The sequence below is a fragment of the Gallus gallus genome, chromosome Z (genome assembly GCF_016699485.2).
Source record: "Gallus gallus isolate bGalGal1 chromosome Z, bGalGal1.mat.broiler.GRCg7b, whole genome shotgun sequence".
NCBI classification, from domain to species: domain Eukaryota; kingdom Metazoa; phylum Chordata; class Aves; order Galliformes; family Phasianidae; genus Gallus; species Gallus gallus.
Window position 1 is genome coordinate 17385981 of NC_052572.1, and position 18295 is coordinate 17404275.

Here is an 18295-nt window from a genome sequence, read left to right on the forward strand (position 1 = left end):
CACTTCAATCCTATAATCTAATGTCAACTTCATTAATATGGCTGTAAACTAGAAAAGACCTAATCTTCCTGTGAAAAAGATTCCATAAGTAGTTTTTTGAGACAGTCTCCTTACACCAGAAATTCAAATCAGAGTATGAGTTAAACACTTCCCCTGGATATTTTTAGAGATTCTCTACAAGTTGTCAGCATAAACGTACATAGTATTCACTCGTACAGCACCAGAAATCCTGCCTGGAAACTGTGCTTTGTGACAACTTAAGACTTTACAGCAGAGAATCACTTCATACAACTGCTCATGTTCTGCAGTAGTTGGTAAAGGTATCACACAGCTCTTTGCAGACAGAGTTAGACTTCCACTTCTTCTGGTAGCAGGACAACTCTATTTCTTAAACAGAACATAGCTAAGAAGGGTACCTAGCAAGAAGTGGAATTATGCCATTAATCCTTGGCTCATCAAGATCAACTGCAATTTTTTGTCATTCAACTTCTTGCAAAAGAAAAGGGTAAGAAACCCAACTCTGCACAAGTAATTTTCTGCTTAAGGCAGAACAACAAGTGTTATCAGGTGAGCCACAGGATGAAAGACAGACTATTCAAGTAACCATTTGCTTTTTATAATGCAGATATCTTTTCCTTTTGTTTCCCTCAACTTCTTACCACAAGTTCTTCTTTCTACTTTGTGAGGTGACAGAGCTGAGGTTAAGTCCAACTTCAGACTGTGTCCTGTTCAGTCTGACATGAGGATAAAGACTGCACAGAAGTGCAATTTATCAGCTTTTCCTTGCTTAGCATTAGCTGCTATTATTGGAGTGAATTTCTTCATAAGTCAGATCCCTTCATAAAAGTCTTATTGCCAGGATAAGATTTTGACTAGATATAGATAATCGGAGCTACTTCCAATACACTTTTGTGAGTCAGCTCTGTCCTTGCTGAAGACACTGATTAACGTACTACTTCCAAAAACTTACACTGCCTTGGAATCAAGTCTCAGGCCTCCAATGAGACTGTCTAGTACAAGAAATCCCCAGCCTGGTCAGCTCTCCTCCTTCCATCTGACTAATGACAAGCTTGACACTAGAAAGCATTCAGTTGGAATCCGCCTAAAATTCAGTGACAAAAAAATTTATGTCTGAACAGCTCACCTTAGGTCCTAAAGTTTTCACTCAGCATGAAGGTTAGCCTTCACCTCATGCAAAAGGCTAAGGAACCGCCTTCAAACAATTCCAGAATTCATTCTACTCTCTTTGCCTTTCAAGTTCTAGCAATGAAGTACAAACACAATTTAAATATCCCTTGCTTCAATAGAATCCCAGCAGCTTCAGAGGCAGTTTCTTTTTCAGAAAAACTGTAATTTACTTTTATCCTAAATCTTTCACTATTTCATTAAACTGTTGTTTTACAAGTTCACTGACTCCAGACCTCTAGCACTACAAACTTCACCCAAGCTATCTATTAGGCATCAGTTAGACTTCCTGCATTAGTAGATCAGCACTTTAAGAGAACAGGAAAAGGGAATCCAAAACCAAGACTATGACATCCAGTTGCTGTGTTATCTAAACACAGCAGTAATACACACAGTGATTGCCTTTTTCTTCACTAGATTCTAGAAAAACTTGTCTTTCTTGAAGCTTTAAGAGACATTCAGATTGAAATAAAAAATGATCTGGATAAGTTTGTTGTTGTTGCAGAATTAGAAATACCTCAAGTGTTTCCTCCCTCTCCCTACAACATAGGCCTTTTGGAAATGATAGTTACAATTACATGTTCCAACTCTTTGAACATAGGCAGTAAAATTTTACTGTGAGAATCCTACAAGTGTATCAGAAGTGAAATGTTATTAGAACAGAATCTCTGATAAGTCTTACTAAAATTTACAATTTCAGAGACTTTATCAATTGAAGTTGCAGTAGCAGTCTTCACCAAGCCCTGGAAGCTTACGGTTAGGTACGTTTGCCACAAGGTCAAGAGTTCCTCTCCCATTTTAGAGAGAAAAAAAAAAAAAGGAGAAAAAACGCTCTTAGCTGACTTTCTAGTACAGAAATAATGAAATATTTTTCAAATACAAAAAATTGAGCTTAAAGAAAAAATAATCAAGCAATTCAACACACAATTTAAAGTAACTGAAGTGCCTCTTCAGAAGTTCAACACTGCCTGGTAATGCCACTGCTAGTTCACTTCTACACATCAACTTAGATACACACGAATGCTTGTGAAACGAATTTATATCAAACTGACAAGCTTCAAACCTTTTTCCTCAAAAATGGAACTGAATGCTACTAATAACAATTCTATCACAGTTCTATTTATTGCAGAGAAAGAGAATGCAAGCTTCAATAAACAGGCATTTAGAGTAAAAGTTTGAGTAATAAGGTATAGAGATTTCAGATGTTTTAAATGACTATTCCATCCTTCAATCAGTTCAACATATACTTTTCACAGATTCACACAATGTCAGGGAAAGGAAGGGACCTCAAAAGATCATCCAGTCCAATTCCCCTGCCAGAGCAGGAACGCCTAGATCAGGTCACACAGGAATGTATCCAGGTGGGCTTTGAATGTCTCCAGAGAAGGAGACCCACAACCTCTCTGGGCAGCCTAGCTTTTCTCCTGATTAACTGGACATTCAAAATTCTCTGAAGACCAGAAATGATTATAACTCTCTAACACTGTTGTTTGGTCATCACTGCAAACCACATAACAGCAGTTTAGTCAGCCACTGCAAACAGACGAGATAAAAGGTTAGACTAAAGATTATTCTGAGTGGTTAGATTCTGGTTCTCTAAAACTATACTAAAACCTGTATAAAAATCAAGCTTGAAATACTGTTAAGAAACCTACAGCAGAGGTAAAATCATTCTTTGTAAAAATCATGTGGTCTTCAAAAGACTACACCTCTTTTCTAAAAGCCTCTGGATTTTCAGCTTCTGTATCCTGTTTTGAAGGATTTACGGAGTCATAACACTTTTTAAACATAAACCACAGTGTTCAAATTAGACAAATTTCAATGGAAGTACATGGAAGCAACACTCATTAATTACAGATCTGTGTACTCCACTGAAGCAGATATCTTATCACCACAAACATTCAGACTAACCCATTATGAACAAAAGACAGATTTATCTCATAGAACTTTGGAATTCTGTAGTGTTTTTCTCCCCAAAGATAATGAACTAGGCTCACTAATGCAGCAAATCCTCAACTCTTTTTTTTGTTGTTGTTGTTCCTGAAGCAAATAAGATTAGAGTTACTAGCAGTTAGAGATTAGTACCAGATTTTCTGTGCAGACAGAAGTAGCTAACTGCATCTTTCACATGCATATGACTATTTATAAATAAGATCGCATATATATAGGATTTTGCCCTTATAACCTCTCTGTTGGCTTCAACTCAGTAAAAATCACAGCACTGTAATCTTGGAAGGTATTCACTTTACTCCCATCACCAATGCTCCCTATATATTAGCTACTTACAGATAAAATGGGCAGGGTGAACCCCACTGTGTAGAGGACAGTGGATGTGATGGTACTGTCATGGAACGGATACTTGATGCTGTCATCATTACAGAAAAAGCCTCTCTGATACGGTTTTATTTTGGCCAAGTTTAGAACACCAAGGGGTAAGCCAGCTGTTGGGGGAAGGAAAAACAAAAACAACAGAAACAAAAAACAATACATGTGGTTAAATCAAAAAACATTTTTAAACATGCATGGAAGAAGATACCAAACATGCAAAACTCAAATTTCCCATGTCACAGTAAATGATCATGCAACATACATATTTACCAAGTCTTTATAATAGAAATTAATCATATTTGTTCACTTCAGAAAGATTCTGATATCACCCACCAGATGCAGAAGTTTAGTAGAGAGTTCAAAGTCCTCACGCACTGAACCAAGATTATCCTTAAGAACAGTATTTGCCACTCACCTGACCAGCCAGCTATTGAGGGCAGGCTGCCTTCTATATGCTCCTTATGCCCTCTCCTTCTCCACCTACCCCTGACATTGGCTTGTATCTGAATTACCAGCCCTGTTCTACAAACTAATCTGGCCAGTATTTACAGGAAACAAGGGAAAAAGATATGGTTTGTGTTTTTTGTGGGTTCTTTTTTTTTTGTGCGTGTTTCTTTTTTCTTTTGAGTAGGGTAGTTAAAGATTTCATGCATGTATGTTTCATGCAGGTAAGAACAAGTGATCTTCTGAGACACCCACAGGAGATATGGACACTTAGGACTTGCAATAAGATTTTCAGTTTTAAAAGTTGCATTGATACAGCTTTCCTACACTTCAGAAGATCCCTGCATGCAAGTAACAGTAAACAGAAACTATGGAGCAAATGATAGCTCTCTGAACTTACACCACCTAACATACCAACGTATTTCCTCTTTTCAGAGTTCACTTCCACTACACAGGCAGTCACGCCCAAAATAAGTCATCAATAGCTTCTGAAATATATGTTTGTCCAGACCCTGTTTCTGTCAAAGTGAGAACCAACTTGAGAATAGACATTTGCAGGAGCAATGAGCTTGAAAAATCCTACTTTGCCATTTTATTTCCTCATTCCCCCTTTCCCTTGATCAAGATTCTCAGCCATTTGAGAAGAAGGAAGCCATACTGAAGAATAAAGTTCACTCAGATATGATCAAATGAAGCACCTGTGCGTTAGCAAGTCTGGAGCCAGTTTTCAGCAATCCAAGGCCATGGAAAGATTACATTAGTGTTAAGTCAGAGCCCAAGTTTCCTGCTTTCGTCTCTGACACCCTATATCCAGGGTCAAGATGTGGGGGTTGGCAGTACTGTATGAAATAGACAAGAGCATTATCTTCTCAAACAGGTTACCAAAATACTACCAAGTAGGTCATGTATGGAAATAATCACATCCTCATTTTTCTTTGAATGGTAACTGGTGCTCTTCAGAACGTGACTACTTCGGTACCTTTCCATGACATTTCCAGCTCAATTTTTTTTTAAGCCAGCATCGCCTGCTTTTTACAAAAAGATTTTGTTGTGTTTTGCTTGGCTTTTCTTTCAAAGCGCTTGAGTTTAGATTCATTGGAACAGGCTATTTCACCTTGCCAGCTGCTGAAATATATCCTCCAACTGTCCCAGTCAGAAGCTGGAAGACACTCCAGCACTTGCAAATATCACAGGATTCCTAGCTCACAGATTCCAGGTTTCTTGCCACTGAAGTACACAGGTTTACAGTTCTGGGTCATACTTTTTTTTTTTCCTAAGAAAGATTTATTTAGGAATTGGAAGAGAGCCATTAACTGAGTAAAAAGAAAGTACCTTAGGAGTGTGAGAAGCAGCATTTTAAGCCTACCAGCAAAATAACTTTTCATTTGAATATAAAGAGGCTTTTTGTTGTGCAACTACAACAGGAGAGAATTACTCACTCTGTAACCTAGTTAAGATAGAAGCTTGAGGGCACTTCATTGTTTTGTTTTTTCCAACGAAGGAAAGTTTCTGACAATGTTGTGCTCAATTTTCATTTAAGTAAGAGACCAGTTTTCACTAAATTATGAGTGAACTATAGAAGCTTTCTTCTCTTCCCATTAAAGAAACTCCCCATAAACAAACCTAATGAGAAAAAAACTAGTTTGTGAGAACTTCTGCATAACAAAGTTATCCAGATTCTTCCGTTGCCTCTATATCTAAGTATTTCTTCTGACATTTTGGTTTGTTTCTACATCTTTTTCAACAACATAAAAGGATGCATATTTTTGTTAAAATAAAGTGATTTGGTTACATTATTAAAAGCACATAAAGTACGTAATCTAGAGTTTATATTAAGAAAAGGAGGTTTAAATTAAGACTGGGAGTTGTGGAATGGGGAGGAAAAACAGCAAGGGGAGTCAGATGAGGACAGTTTCACAGGAGACTGCAAAATTCATCCGTACACTTGAAGAAACTGGTTATACATTCAACACTAGCTGCCAATATTCATTTCTTACACTACTGTTAAAATTGTTATTGAAATCTAAATGATATGCTGTTTTCCAGCAGTGGATTAGCAGATTTTGGAAAATAACGTTTAGTAGAAAGTTAACCAATGCCAAACTAGTAGTATTTTTACTAATGCTCATTTTATAGGGAGAGACACTACAAACAATCCTAAAGTTTTCACAATAGAAATTAACATTAATGTACGTAATAGATCACTATTACTTTTACAGGTGCCAAACTTCTCCATGACCTTTAAGCAAGCTAACTGCACACTGAACTTTGAGGAATGCACATGTGTTCAGATCCATTAGCTTTTACAAACTGGAAGAAAGGAAGACCACAATCAAATACAAGACTACAAAGCTAAAAGGCAATCTCGTAGAGCGATGCTCATACCTTGCCTTCTTCACAATGTACCTCTTCCTCCTTTCCTTGCCAGAAGTAACTTCGAACTATCTCCCTTACAACATGACCTTCAGCAGTAAAGGATTGCTTCTTGAAGCTCCCCATGCTTCAGCCTCAGAATTGAGGTTTCTCTTTTCCGCTAAAAAAGTTCCCTTAGCTGATCTAGTCAGTTGCCAGTGTCCAACAGATTCCAGGTTGTTTTGATAGTAGCTCGAAACTATTGCTCTAGTTCTGACACATATGCTAACCCTAGAAGTTGAATATAAAAAAGTACCTTAGAAATTTGAAGCCTTCAGCTATGACACAATAGTTAAAAAGCCTCAAACACATGGACCAGAGTAAAAAAGAACACAGGATGAAGACTGAAGGTGGTAAGACTCTCAGACTTTGGAATGACCAAGCAGGAGCTGGAGAGAAGACACAGCTTTAAGTTTATGGCTAGACCTGCTAAGAACAAGGCAACATACACTGTACAAAGCTAAGCTATGCAAAATAGTTTCACTGGACTACACTGAGCTCACAAGAAAATACAAATCAAGATTCTACGTTCAAGCCAGTAGCTTCCAATGGGAACATACAGACAATACACAGCAATATAAATAGCATTCAAGGATTCTGCATTTATTTATCCATATCTGGTGGTCCAATATGAGATGAAAAAAGCCTATAAGGAAGAAAGAATGTGAAACAGGGTAGGAATCTAATCTGTGACAACTACCTCCTGTCCTGGCACTGGGCACCACTGAAAAGAGCATGGCTCTGCCCTTTTGGTGCCCCTTCTTCAGGTATTTATAGACACTAATGAGATTCATCTGAGCCTTTTCCACTCCAGGAAGAGCAGTCCCACCATCTCCCTGTAGAAGAGGTGCTCCACGTCCTTCATCATTTTAGCAGATTCTCCACTGGATTCATTTTGATGTGTCCAGGTATCTCTTGTACCAGGGGTACAGCACTGGACACAGGATTCACGTGTCAAGTACAGGGGAAGGATCTCCTCTCTTGACCTGCTGGCAATATTTTACCTAACGCAGCCAAGAACACCATTAGCCTTCTTAGCAGCAAGGGCACATTGCTGACTCACTTTCAGGTATCTTTATCTAAACATACAAAAAATATCCTAGCATTTATAGATGAGATAGCCTCTGCTACAGCTGACAGTTGCCAAAATATTTAAGATCAATATTTGAGAGAATATTGTGTGACAGGAAGCAGCTTCAGAAATGGAAAATACTGTGTTTGTGATTTACTTATAATTTAGGAACCCTTTCCTAATCAAGGATATGGACACAGTTTTGGAGAAGTGTCTCAGATTAAGACTATTTAAGTTTTATAGTTGAAAGACTCAATTTTGTTCTTATTATATACTGTATTACCTAGTTCAGAATCAAAAGTGTTACTCCCAGAGCTCCAGAAATTTCTGGTCATGTTTTTAAGAGCAACTTCAAGGTAGCCTAGACAGTCCTAACTTGCTATCCTGTTATCATAATGTTAACGCCTTTTGATATTAACCTGCCTCCCCACTCAAAAAAAAAAAAAAAAAAGAAAGAAAGAAAGAAAAGAAAAGGAAAAAAGAGGAAAATCCATCTAATGTGGATCTTACTCATCCAGCTGAGTGCTTAACTTAAAATTGGTATAAGGTACAAAATAGAAACAAATACCCAAGACTGTGGAAGATAGGATAGGTTGGCCATTGTCTCAGATCAGCTTAAATGCCTCATGAAATATCACCTCCTCCCTACTCTCCTCCTCAGTTTTAAGTAGTTCAAAGTAATTAACTACTTTTTGTAAACATCCTTTAATCAACCCAATGGCCTCCTTATTATTGGATGATGATAATGTTCATTTTAGGATCTGTAACATCTTAAAAGCTTCTGCAAATTGTGGACTCTAGCTCTCCATGACACAGAAGACTTGAAGTTACCTTCATGCAACTATGGAAAATGACAATATTCTAGCTTGAATATTAACTAAATTTTTTCATCATGCTATACCGAACTCAAAAGCGCTACTTAAAAGGAACTGTACTAAGATAAAGTGAGACTGTTTTTCAGAACAAGTATAGAGAAATATGAAAATAGGATCACTACATTCTGATGGTGATGCTCTGGCACAAGGTAAGCTTTACCTTTTGAAAAGAAATACCCAATTTACACTTGAACCGGGGGAAAGAAGTGTCAAACAGGAATTTAGGCTGTACTGGAAAAAGTCTCCACAGAACACTGTAAATGCTACCTTCAAAAACAGATCAGTTATCAGCTACTCATTAAGGAAAGTTACCACAGTATTTCTACATGGGATTATACAACCCCACATCCATGTAAATGGTGTCATTCTGAACCGAACCTCCATAGTTGGTAACCACTATTGCAAGCAAGGGAGAAACTACTCTTACACATGTATTTGTGCTTTTATTTTCAGCCAGCACAGACATGTTTACTTTCCTGCTCATTTTGGAATGTACAATCTAGAGCAAGGAGGAATGTGAGAGATTTAAAGAAACAAACAGGTCAATCTCATGCTACTAGAGTGAATTTTGGAGCACCTGTAAAAGAAACTCTTCCCTGCAGAAAAGCAATGGTGCTGAAAAAGTTTCTTCAGTAAGCAGTTAAGAGATAGATAGTCAAGAGTTCTAAGGGACAATGTAATGAGAATACAGAAAACTACCACAGAAAGGAGAAAAAAATTAAGAAAAAAAAGTGTTTAGACTTTTGACTCTTAAAGGTGAGGGATGGACAAAAAGCTATATTCACTAGATGAAAAGCGAGAGTAGCCTCCTTGTGAGGTGTCAGAAACCTTCCCAGAAGATTTAATCTTAATCTTCTACCCAAAGGAATGAAAAATATTTTTTAATCACCCACACACCAATTATTCTGGTAACACTAGAATCTGTGCAAGGCTCTAATTATCAATAGAAACACACTGTAAAAGCCAAATTACATTTGAATTTTTGCTACACCGCCAGTAATAAATTTGCAACTGTAGATGGACTGCATTTTGAATTATTTTCTTATACGCCAGTTGCCTCACAGAAAAGCCAGATGAGCAGCCTGGACCAGCTGGCAAAAGTTTCACTAAGTGACTCCCTCCCCATGCCTTACACTTCAGTTGAAAAATAGCAATGGTGGTGGTGGCAGGCGACAAAGGAAACTTTACTTTGAGCTATGCAGCCTAAAAGCAGGACAGCATGTTTTCTAGTCCAGTCATTTACTAGCAGTAAACTACAACTGAATCAATAGTTTCCCTGCATTTAGTACTAAATGGCAACATTAATTCACTTGTCTGTATTACACAATGTTTGTCTATCTGTTTCATCTTTGAATAAGTGGATTGTATTCTCTTAATTCTGCATTTCACTCTCCAAGAAGATGGTATTATCAACTTAAAAAAAACTTTTAGAAGCACCTGTTGGGAGTGCAAAAAAACCCATAGCTGTCTTCTCTGTGAGCATTTAGGGAAGTACAAGTACAAAAGTAGGAAGAGCTAAGATTTATCACTACCTCATCTCTACATTGTTCTATTCAATGCAGAGAAAACCAAGTGGCTCAAGCAATCCTGTAGGAAGACACAAGCAAACATCTGTGCCCTGGGTTCAACTTCTGGTCGGCAGGTGGAGGAGGTCCAAGCTAAGAAAGCCCAGAAACAACCACATGGAATTTATCAGCAGTTCACCCAGCAGGAAGAGGCCAGCTTCTGTTATAACTGACACCTGACAAAGAATAAAGACCAACAGATTAACTGCTAAAAGTGACAAAAAAAAAGACTAAGGTAAGAGTGGGAAAGGGAAACTGAAACATCAGTAGTTTCTTGCATTGCCGTACTCAAAGGAAGTGAGCTGGCCGCAGCCAGAAGAAAGGAGAATGAGTTCTCCCACTATAACCCTTCCTATTGAGGTGAAATCAAATATTTATCACTGTATTATGTGCCCTACTAAAGGCTCTGACTGTACTGTATAGAACATCTAAAAGCCCACAGATAATAAAACCACATACACACTCCCTAAGATCAGGATCTTCTACAAACAACCTACCTAAGGTAATACACTTACAAACAGTGAACACAAAATAGCAAAGAAACTGAAATGTCAAATTCGGCAGTTGGCAAGACAAGGAGGAATTATTATTATTTTTTTTTAAGTTGCAGTTGATGTGAACTTCAAGTATCATTTAAGAACAGCATTCTTTTAAATTTCAGTAGTTGTAACTATTTTTCCATTTTAATCTTTGTTTTGAGGAGGTGAACAGCAAGAGGCTTTCAGATAATTTCACATACATCCTGATCTAAAATACCATTCAGTCTCTAGTAAAACAGGAAATTATTTGTTTGGAATATAAATGCTCTTTTCCTCACTGAGGCTTAGAATCATAACGTTTAAAAATGCTCTAACAAACTACAGCTCTACAGCGGCAGTGCTACAAATGGACTTACTATTCCCATAAGATTGTATACTTCGTCATCTACAAGGACTTCACACATACATAGTGCTGCATGCCATTCTGCTTGTAATGAGTATTTCTAGGCATTGAGCTTTTCGTTGTTTTGTTGGGGTTCTTTTCCTCCTTCCATGGTTCTCTTAATGCCCATAGAGCACGTAGCTACTGAAAACAAACTCTGCATTAAGCTAGAACTAAATAGAATTAAAAAGAGAAAAGTAACAAATAACATTCTACGTACTTCTGGGTTACCAGAGCATTTGCTTTGTACTGATTCAGAAGAGTGCAATATTGATTTAACCAGAACCTATAACTATCTATATAACACTGCTCTCGACTCTAGAGTGATTAATACTGCCACAGTGCAGAGAAATCTTCCAGTGCGCATATAATAGAACAGGAGTAGCTTCCCAGTTCTAGTGAAAAATCACCACTGTTTTGCCTGTGATCTAAGTTACCACACATTACTGATTAGCACTTGCATTTTCCAGGTTTGATGGCTGGAATCCTACGATTAAAGAAGTGATGGGAAGCAAGCACACAAACAGAAATAATTGTACTTCCATTCCCCAGGAATCTCATTAGCTCTGGAGCCAGCCACCACACCGGGATGGAATATTTTAACTGGACAACAGCACTGCAGTATAGACTCACTGAAGACTTTGATTTCACTGACTCAGGAAAAACGCTACAGAGCTCACTCAAGAAACACCAAGTAAATACACATGGGATATGCTGACTGAGAAGTCATTTTGGAGTATTTAATAGAGAACAGTTCCTGACTGAAGCTATTCTCTCACCTTACTAGCTGCCAAAACAGTCGCATCAGCTTAAGGTAACCTGAATCCACTGCCTTTTGGATACCCGAAAGTAAGGAAGCTACAGTTATAGATACATATGTATTCTTTAACATCCTAGTACTCAGTTATCTAAGAATCAGTAACAGGCTTACTATAATCAGCAATGAAAAGACCAAGTTACAGAGGGATAGGAATGCATAATGTAAGTTTGAGGGAGAAAAATCCAAGTTATTCAAAGAGAAAGGAAGACACTGGCATGCTGAAATTTGTTATATTATCACTTCTACACTTAGAGAAAAGACTGGTCAAAGATCTGCTTCAGTACAGCTCCTACTTTCTCCTTCTCTAGGAAAGGATCAGGTAGCAAAGAGCTGTGACCCTTAGTTCTACACCAGGGAGGGCTAGCTAACATCTCAAAGCCACCTCACAAAATCTGTTTTATGTGGTTAGTCCCCAAGAAGGACAGGCTTTCTCTGGCGAGGCAGGGGGAGAAGGGGCAGATATGGGATAGGGAAGAGCCCATCTCCCATTCAAGAGCAGACATAGCAGTAACCAAGCCCATACCAATGAAGCCCTGACAGATTTCACAGCCACCCTTCTAAGGGTAGTATATTTTTTACCAATGAGCTTCTAAATTAAAAAACAGAAAGTGCTGAACAAAATATTTCCCTTTCTCTACCATCCAAAGTCTGTTTTGCTGTTTAAATTCTCCCGATCTAGGAAGCAGTACTCATCTGTCTGGCATAAGTCTAAGTTAGTCAGAAGGCTCACAGACAGTAAGCTATCACAGCTTTACCTGATCTTTGGCATCTTGTCAGCATGATAGTGCTCCTACATACTACCAAGCATCAACAATCAACCAACATTTTGCCCTCTTAGACCAGGGCTGTGACTATACAGATGCCAAGCAAAGGTGCTTTTCATTAGTATGAGCTCATATGATCCAACTCTTTAAAGTCATCTCAATGTGTTGAATCAGCACAGGCTCTAGCTTTCATCAGAGCAGCTATATAGATGAAGTAGGATCACTTCTACAATGAGGGATGTGCTATTTCACCATTTAGCTGTAGTGCAGTATTTCATTTTCTATAGAATATAGAAACAGGAATATCTCTTCTGCTCCCTTGAACAAAGGGTACAATCCTCATAGTAGCGTTCTGTAAAGAGCCCTTCTGCCTGTTTCAGATAAAACACACCAGGATTAGAGCATTTGTAAGAAGCATCTTCTTCTGCTCTGCCAAGAATGAAATGTATAGTGCTAAGTTCAAGATCTGGTTCACAGGAAGTCACTGGAAGGTGAATCAGGATTTACATGGTGCTGCTAGAGGCAAGTGCAAGAACTTCTCTTGTGAGAACAGGTTAGCCAGAGGACAAAATAACACTTAACAGCAACACCTGGCAAAGCAAGAAGCTGACTGCTGACTTTGAAGTGTTCATTAACTAGTCAAATTCTAAGGTCTTCCATAGGATTTCTAGCAAGACAGAGAGGGTCTCCATATCAAGTACCCAGGAACAGTGCTTCAACTTGAAAAAAAAAAAAATCAGTCTTATGTGTTCAAGAAAGCACTGTGTGAGAGGGAAGGCTTTCCAAGTTTTAGGTGACAAATGTGCTTCCAAGCAACTTAAAGAGTCCTACTGAACACCATCCTGTGGTACTCAGTGGAAAGTGTCATTTGAAGATAAGCTGCTCTTTGACACAAATCTATTATGGCTTAACTATGGACTCATGCACTAGAGGAAAAAAAAGGTTAAGTATATACATGATGTGGAAAATAAGAATGGTGACCCATGATACATGTATCTGTGAGTCATAAGTAAGAGGGGAGGATGTTTTATTGAAACTAGGGCAATCAATCAGGAAGTTCTAACCCACATAGAAGCAGGCCTTTCTTCACTGAACAGCAACACCTTGCTGTCTTGCACAACATTGCCTTCACCAACAAATGCTTGCAGAACAGAATAACAGTACTTAAGTCAAAAACATTGTACAGGAACACAGGATGGTCCAAGCCATCACCCTTCCCTACAACACACACTGTGAAAGAAGATATGCCTGCTCTATATGCATGTTTGGTATTTATCATATCACCCTGTATCACAGCATATCCCTGCAATCTAAATAGTCAATATTTAGAGAGAAAAACAGCCATGTAAGCAGTCTGTATTTTATTTTTGCTCATGTGTTCTTTTTTAGAAGAATAGAACTCCCCCTTCTCTTACTCAAATGAACTTAAAAGTAGTTTTGGGACATCAAATTAAGACTGCCACCATCTCATCCTCCCCACCACCACCAGCCTACAGATCCCCTCTCTTTTTGTTTTTACTACTTGCAGTTCAGGGAGCTTAAGTATTTGAGAAGTAGACAATCCCACCGCAAAAGAACAATTAGGCAGCAGGTAAGCTTTCACGGGCATTTTGAAACCAAGTACTTAAGTCGTTCAGCACTATTTCCAGCCTACTGCAGAAGGATCAGAAGAGTGAAGGTCTAAACTATTTGATTTTTTTTTTTTAATTAATGTTTCCTAATTTTAGGTTGTACATATTCTTACACTACAGCAGCAATCACAATGACAAGTACACTCCTTGCTAACAATAGCTATAGCATCACTGACAAATCAAGTAAGAGGACAGGAAACACTTCAGCTGAACCTGATCCTTGCAGTGAAGTTGAACAAGAATTGCACCGAACACAGACCTGAACTAAGTTGTCCTAGACTCTAACTTCACACAGAAAGTTTTCCTCACTCCCTGGTCACCTCTGCAGAAGTTATTTATAAATTAAATAAATTACATTTTTTCCCAATACTAGCCTGTCTTACACCTAATGAGTTTGGTCTAAAAGTAAACATATTTAATACTCTCTCACTCATTCTAGGATGATTCCCAACTTTGTTCTTAAGATGTTTTCTAGCTGCCTTAAGAAGGAGCCTAATAAAGTCAAATAATAGTCCTGTTGAAGACATCAGTCAAAACCTAACCAAAATTCATTCTTATAAGCTGTTATTTATCCTTGTGAACATATAATAAATAAGAAATAGCCCAACTCTCAGAATAAGTGTAAAACAGCTTTACTATTTAAATTGAATGTAAGTCCTAGACACATTTGTGCTGTGCCATATGAAACGTGTTTCCATCAATAAAATAAGGATGAACATGCAGTAAATCTTATCATGTAAGAGAAAGAAGCTCTGTAGCCCTGCCCATTATGCTTTCCAGAGAACCAAGTAGTTGCTGACTGATGTATACTGGACTACACAGAGTAAGGGAACTTCCCCCAGCACTACTGCAGACCTTCGTGCAGAAATGCAGCACACACACAGCCAGCACTGCAGCACACAGCCTCCTCACTGCTCTGCTTCTAACAGCAAGCACTGCAGAAGTCTGCAGCCTGTGTGGGCTTTGTTAGATAATGGTTTGATGCTTATCAAGAGAAAATGAATATTCTGATAAGAAGAATAGCCTAAGATCACCTTCCGAGAATTCTCCTTTACCAGGTAGAAAGGTGGACAGGGAGGGAGCTTCCTCTAAGAGAAACTTTGGGTCATTTTGGTTGCCTGAAATGCAAGTCCAATGGCTTGACACTACATTAACCAGTAGACTCTAACCTGCTCTTTTATGACTTGAAGTTAGCAATTCCATCTCTTCCCTCTGGTTCCTTCTTCAGCGCTTGTCAGACCTTTCAATCAACTAGCTTAAAAATAATCACACACAAAAACAACACCTGATGAAATTTTAAGTCTCTTCCTCCCCTTCTGGAACATTCGTATTCTAAGACATTGGGAAAGTTGAAGCTGTGCAAGGAATGGTTGGAAGAACAAGTCACACAACATACAGCCAGTCATCCGCATTCACAGTGACCTCACGAGTCAGGTCATCATTACTTGAAGTGATATCCTTGCTTTTTCTGTCCTGCAATGCTAAGACAACAATTATTGTTTTTCTTACCCATCTTCACTGACAGAGAGAAAGCAGAGGTGGGAGAGGGACAAGAAGAGAAGAGGCAAGACAAACTGCTCCTTAGCAAGAACTACCTCAGGGTCACAAGCACAGTGCTGGTAGCCCTCTGCAAGGCAGAACAGGCTCTTACACGGAGACAGAGCTCAGTCCTTAATTGAAGCTGGTTTACTACCCAGTTCGGGAAGTTTCCTCTTGGAGGCTTTATGGTCTTTTTAGTGGAGATACTATGTATCAGGTTAGCTGCAAGACACTTTATCTGGGCAGTTACCTAGGCCATTTGATCAGACACCAAAATGCATGAGTAGGGGGAAGGGCAAAGCAGAATGAAAAGGAACCAGTTTTCTCATACTGAAAAAAATAAAACAGATCCCCTCTCCAGAGGCACAGGCTTAAAGCCCATGTCCTAAGGACCCTCCCAGGGTTATGCGGGAGGTAAAGAGCAGAGGAAGAGAGAAGAACTCAGTCCTTTATCTAGTACCTAACCAATTCCTTCATTTCTATTACTTTGTCCCAAACGGAATTTTACTGAAACCTGTTAATTCAGCATGTTTAGAGTCGCAAATGTCAAGGTGCTTCATATTGTGCACTGGCCACATCTTCCCTTACCAAGGAAGAAGGGAGGAAAAAACTCGTCCCATCAACCACAGGTTTTGTCATTGAATGGCATTTAGTTCCTTCAGTTAGGAAGACTAACAACCTGCATCTAATGCCTATCACCAGCCTAAGCAAGCAAGAACATGGCTCGTATGTTTTATACTGATGCTAGAGATATCTCCAAACGAGACATTTAATGAGCCAGACCTGTCTGAACACTGCCTGCTGAACACAACAAGAGCATGCCCAGCTTCATCACTGGAGTGCAGAACTCTTTTGAGTACTAAGGGAAGATTAAGAACAGCCAAAAAAAAAAAAAAGAGAGAGAGAGAAAGCAAGCAAAAAAAAGGAACACCTTATGAATGCCTTCCTCCAAGTCACCAAGAAGAGCAGTCTGTCAGACACAAAGATGCTTCCCTGGTTCCCAACACCCAAAGGTCCAGGAGAGTCACAGCACTGCAAATCCCCTACGCTGATCAATAATTAATGTCACTGCTTATGCTGTGTGATTACAGAGAAGAGAACGACAACTGACAGGTCATAGTTGTGGTTCTAAGAGGGAAGGAGGGACAGACTGACAGAGACAAGTGAGCAGGATGCCGCTCTTTGGGCCAGCACAGGGAAGCAGCGGCAGCGCTGCGGTCCAACACCTGAGCTCAGCCCCGCACCAAAGCCCCTCGCCCAGCCCCATGCCGGCTGCTCAGCGGCGTGAGCACAGACAGCTCCGACCAATGCATTCCACTTCAGACCTCAACCTGCAGCAAGAGCTTAGCCCCTCTGAGTAAGCACACAACTCAGACCTTGAAGCAACTTGAATCTCCGCTGCACAACACCTAACCCGCCACTTCTGACAACAGTACGAGGAGCTTTCCCAGTGCTGCCCCTGGCTCGTCAGTCAGGGCAGCTCCGAGGCCGCAGACCCCTTCCTCGCCTCCCCGTAGGGAGCTCCGCCGCAGGCGGCTGGACAGCCAGCCTGGGAGGTGCGGGAAGGAACAGCGGAGAACAAAAGGCAGGAGCTCCCGGCGCTCCTGTGCCCTCACCCAGCCCGGAGCGTTAGCAGCCTGCCGCCCTGCCTGCCGCTTCCATTGGGACCCGACCCCGCCGGGACAAGAGCCGGGGACGGTTGGAGGCAGCCAGTGACCAGATTCCTGAGCGTGCTCGCCGGTGGCAGTGAAGTGAGGAGGAGGAAGGAGCGGAGCGGACAGAAGCAGAGGGGAGAGGTGCGGGGACGCGCGGGAGGTAGCGCCGTGCATGCGGTCAGCGCGGGACCGTGCGGAAGGCAGCGCCGCGGGACACGGAGCGCCCTCGCCCCCGCCCGACGCCAGGCCCGGGGCCCCGCGCCCGCCGACCTACCGAGCACCACGCAGACCACGTCCAGCGCCACGAAGGGCAGCCGCGTCCTGTCAAACATGCTGGCGGCGCGCGGCGGCTCCTCCTCACGCGGTGACAGCCGGAGCCCGAGGGGCGGGAGGGGAGCGGAGGCGGGCAGGAAAGCTCAGCCGCACCCGAGCCGATGGCGCCCGCCCCCCGCCGCCCTGCACCCGCACTGCGCTACTGCCTCCACTGCGGCGCCCACCGCGCTTTAAGGGAGGCGGCGGGGGGAGGGGGGTAGGTCGGTGGGAGGGGAGGCGGGAGCGAAGGAGCACCGCCCGGCCCCCGCCCGTGGCCGGCACACTCCACAAGGCAGACGCTGCTAAGGCGTCGACCCTGCCCGCCGATGGCGCCCGCTCCGCCCCGCGGAGCCGCCGTGTGAGGCGCGGAGCCCCTCCTCCGCGCGGGGGGCGGACGGACGGACGGGGCGGGGCCTGCGGCTCCCGAGTGCGCGCCCCGCCTCTCCTCAGGCGGCCGCCGTCACTCTCGGCTCCTCCGGTGCGGCGCGGCAGTTCTCCCGGCGCTGTGGGAGGTGTTGGAGCGGCAGCGGCGGGCGGCGAGTGCCGCGGCGGCCCGGCGAACGGCGGGGGCCCTGCAACCTGAAGGGAGCCTTGTCACCTGCTGGAGGCAAAGGGCCTCTCCCGCCCTGAGTAGTGCTCGTATGGAAAATCACGCAGGAACAGAGAAACCCCGATATTTGGCCCAACTCGGCGCTTCTTTCCTCATGAAAAGCTTTAATTCTGAAAAATAAGTGACCCACATTACAAATATCCTAATGCCCACATGTGGTTG

The 18295-nt window shown here is 41.4% G+C and overlaps 1 protein-coding gene across 2 annotated transcripts in view; it reads right to left on the reverse strand.

Annotated features, from left to right (window-relative positions):
* PLPP1 (phospholipid phosphatase 1) overlaps nucleotides 1-17688 on the reverse strand; it is a 55373-nt gene extending 37685 nt beyond the window's left edge. Inside the window, exons 1-2 of one of the 2 annotated variants that reach the window (XM_004937240.5) lie at nucleotides 17486-17688; nucleotides 3472-3626 (exon numbers count right to left, since the gene is read on the reverse strand). In XM_004937240.5, coding sequence (XP_004937297.1) covers nucleotides 3472-3626; nucleotides 17486-17543 — 213 coding nt within the window. In that variant the 5' untranslated portion in view covers nucleotides 17544-17688. The remainder of the gene's footprint in view (nucleotides 1-3471; nucleotides 3627-17485) is intronic. The other variant, XM_424730.8, reaches the window with a different exon arrangement.
* Nucleotides 17689-18295: the final 607 nt, after the last annotated feature.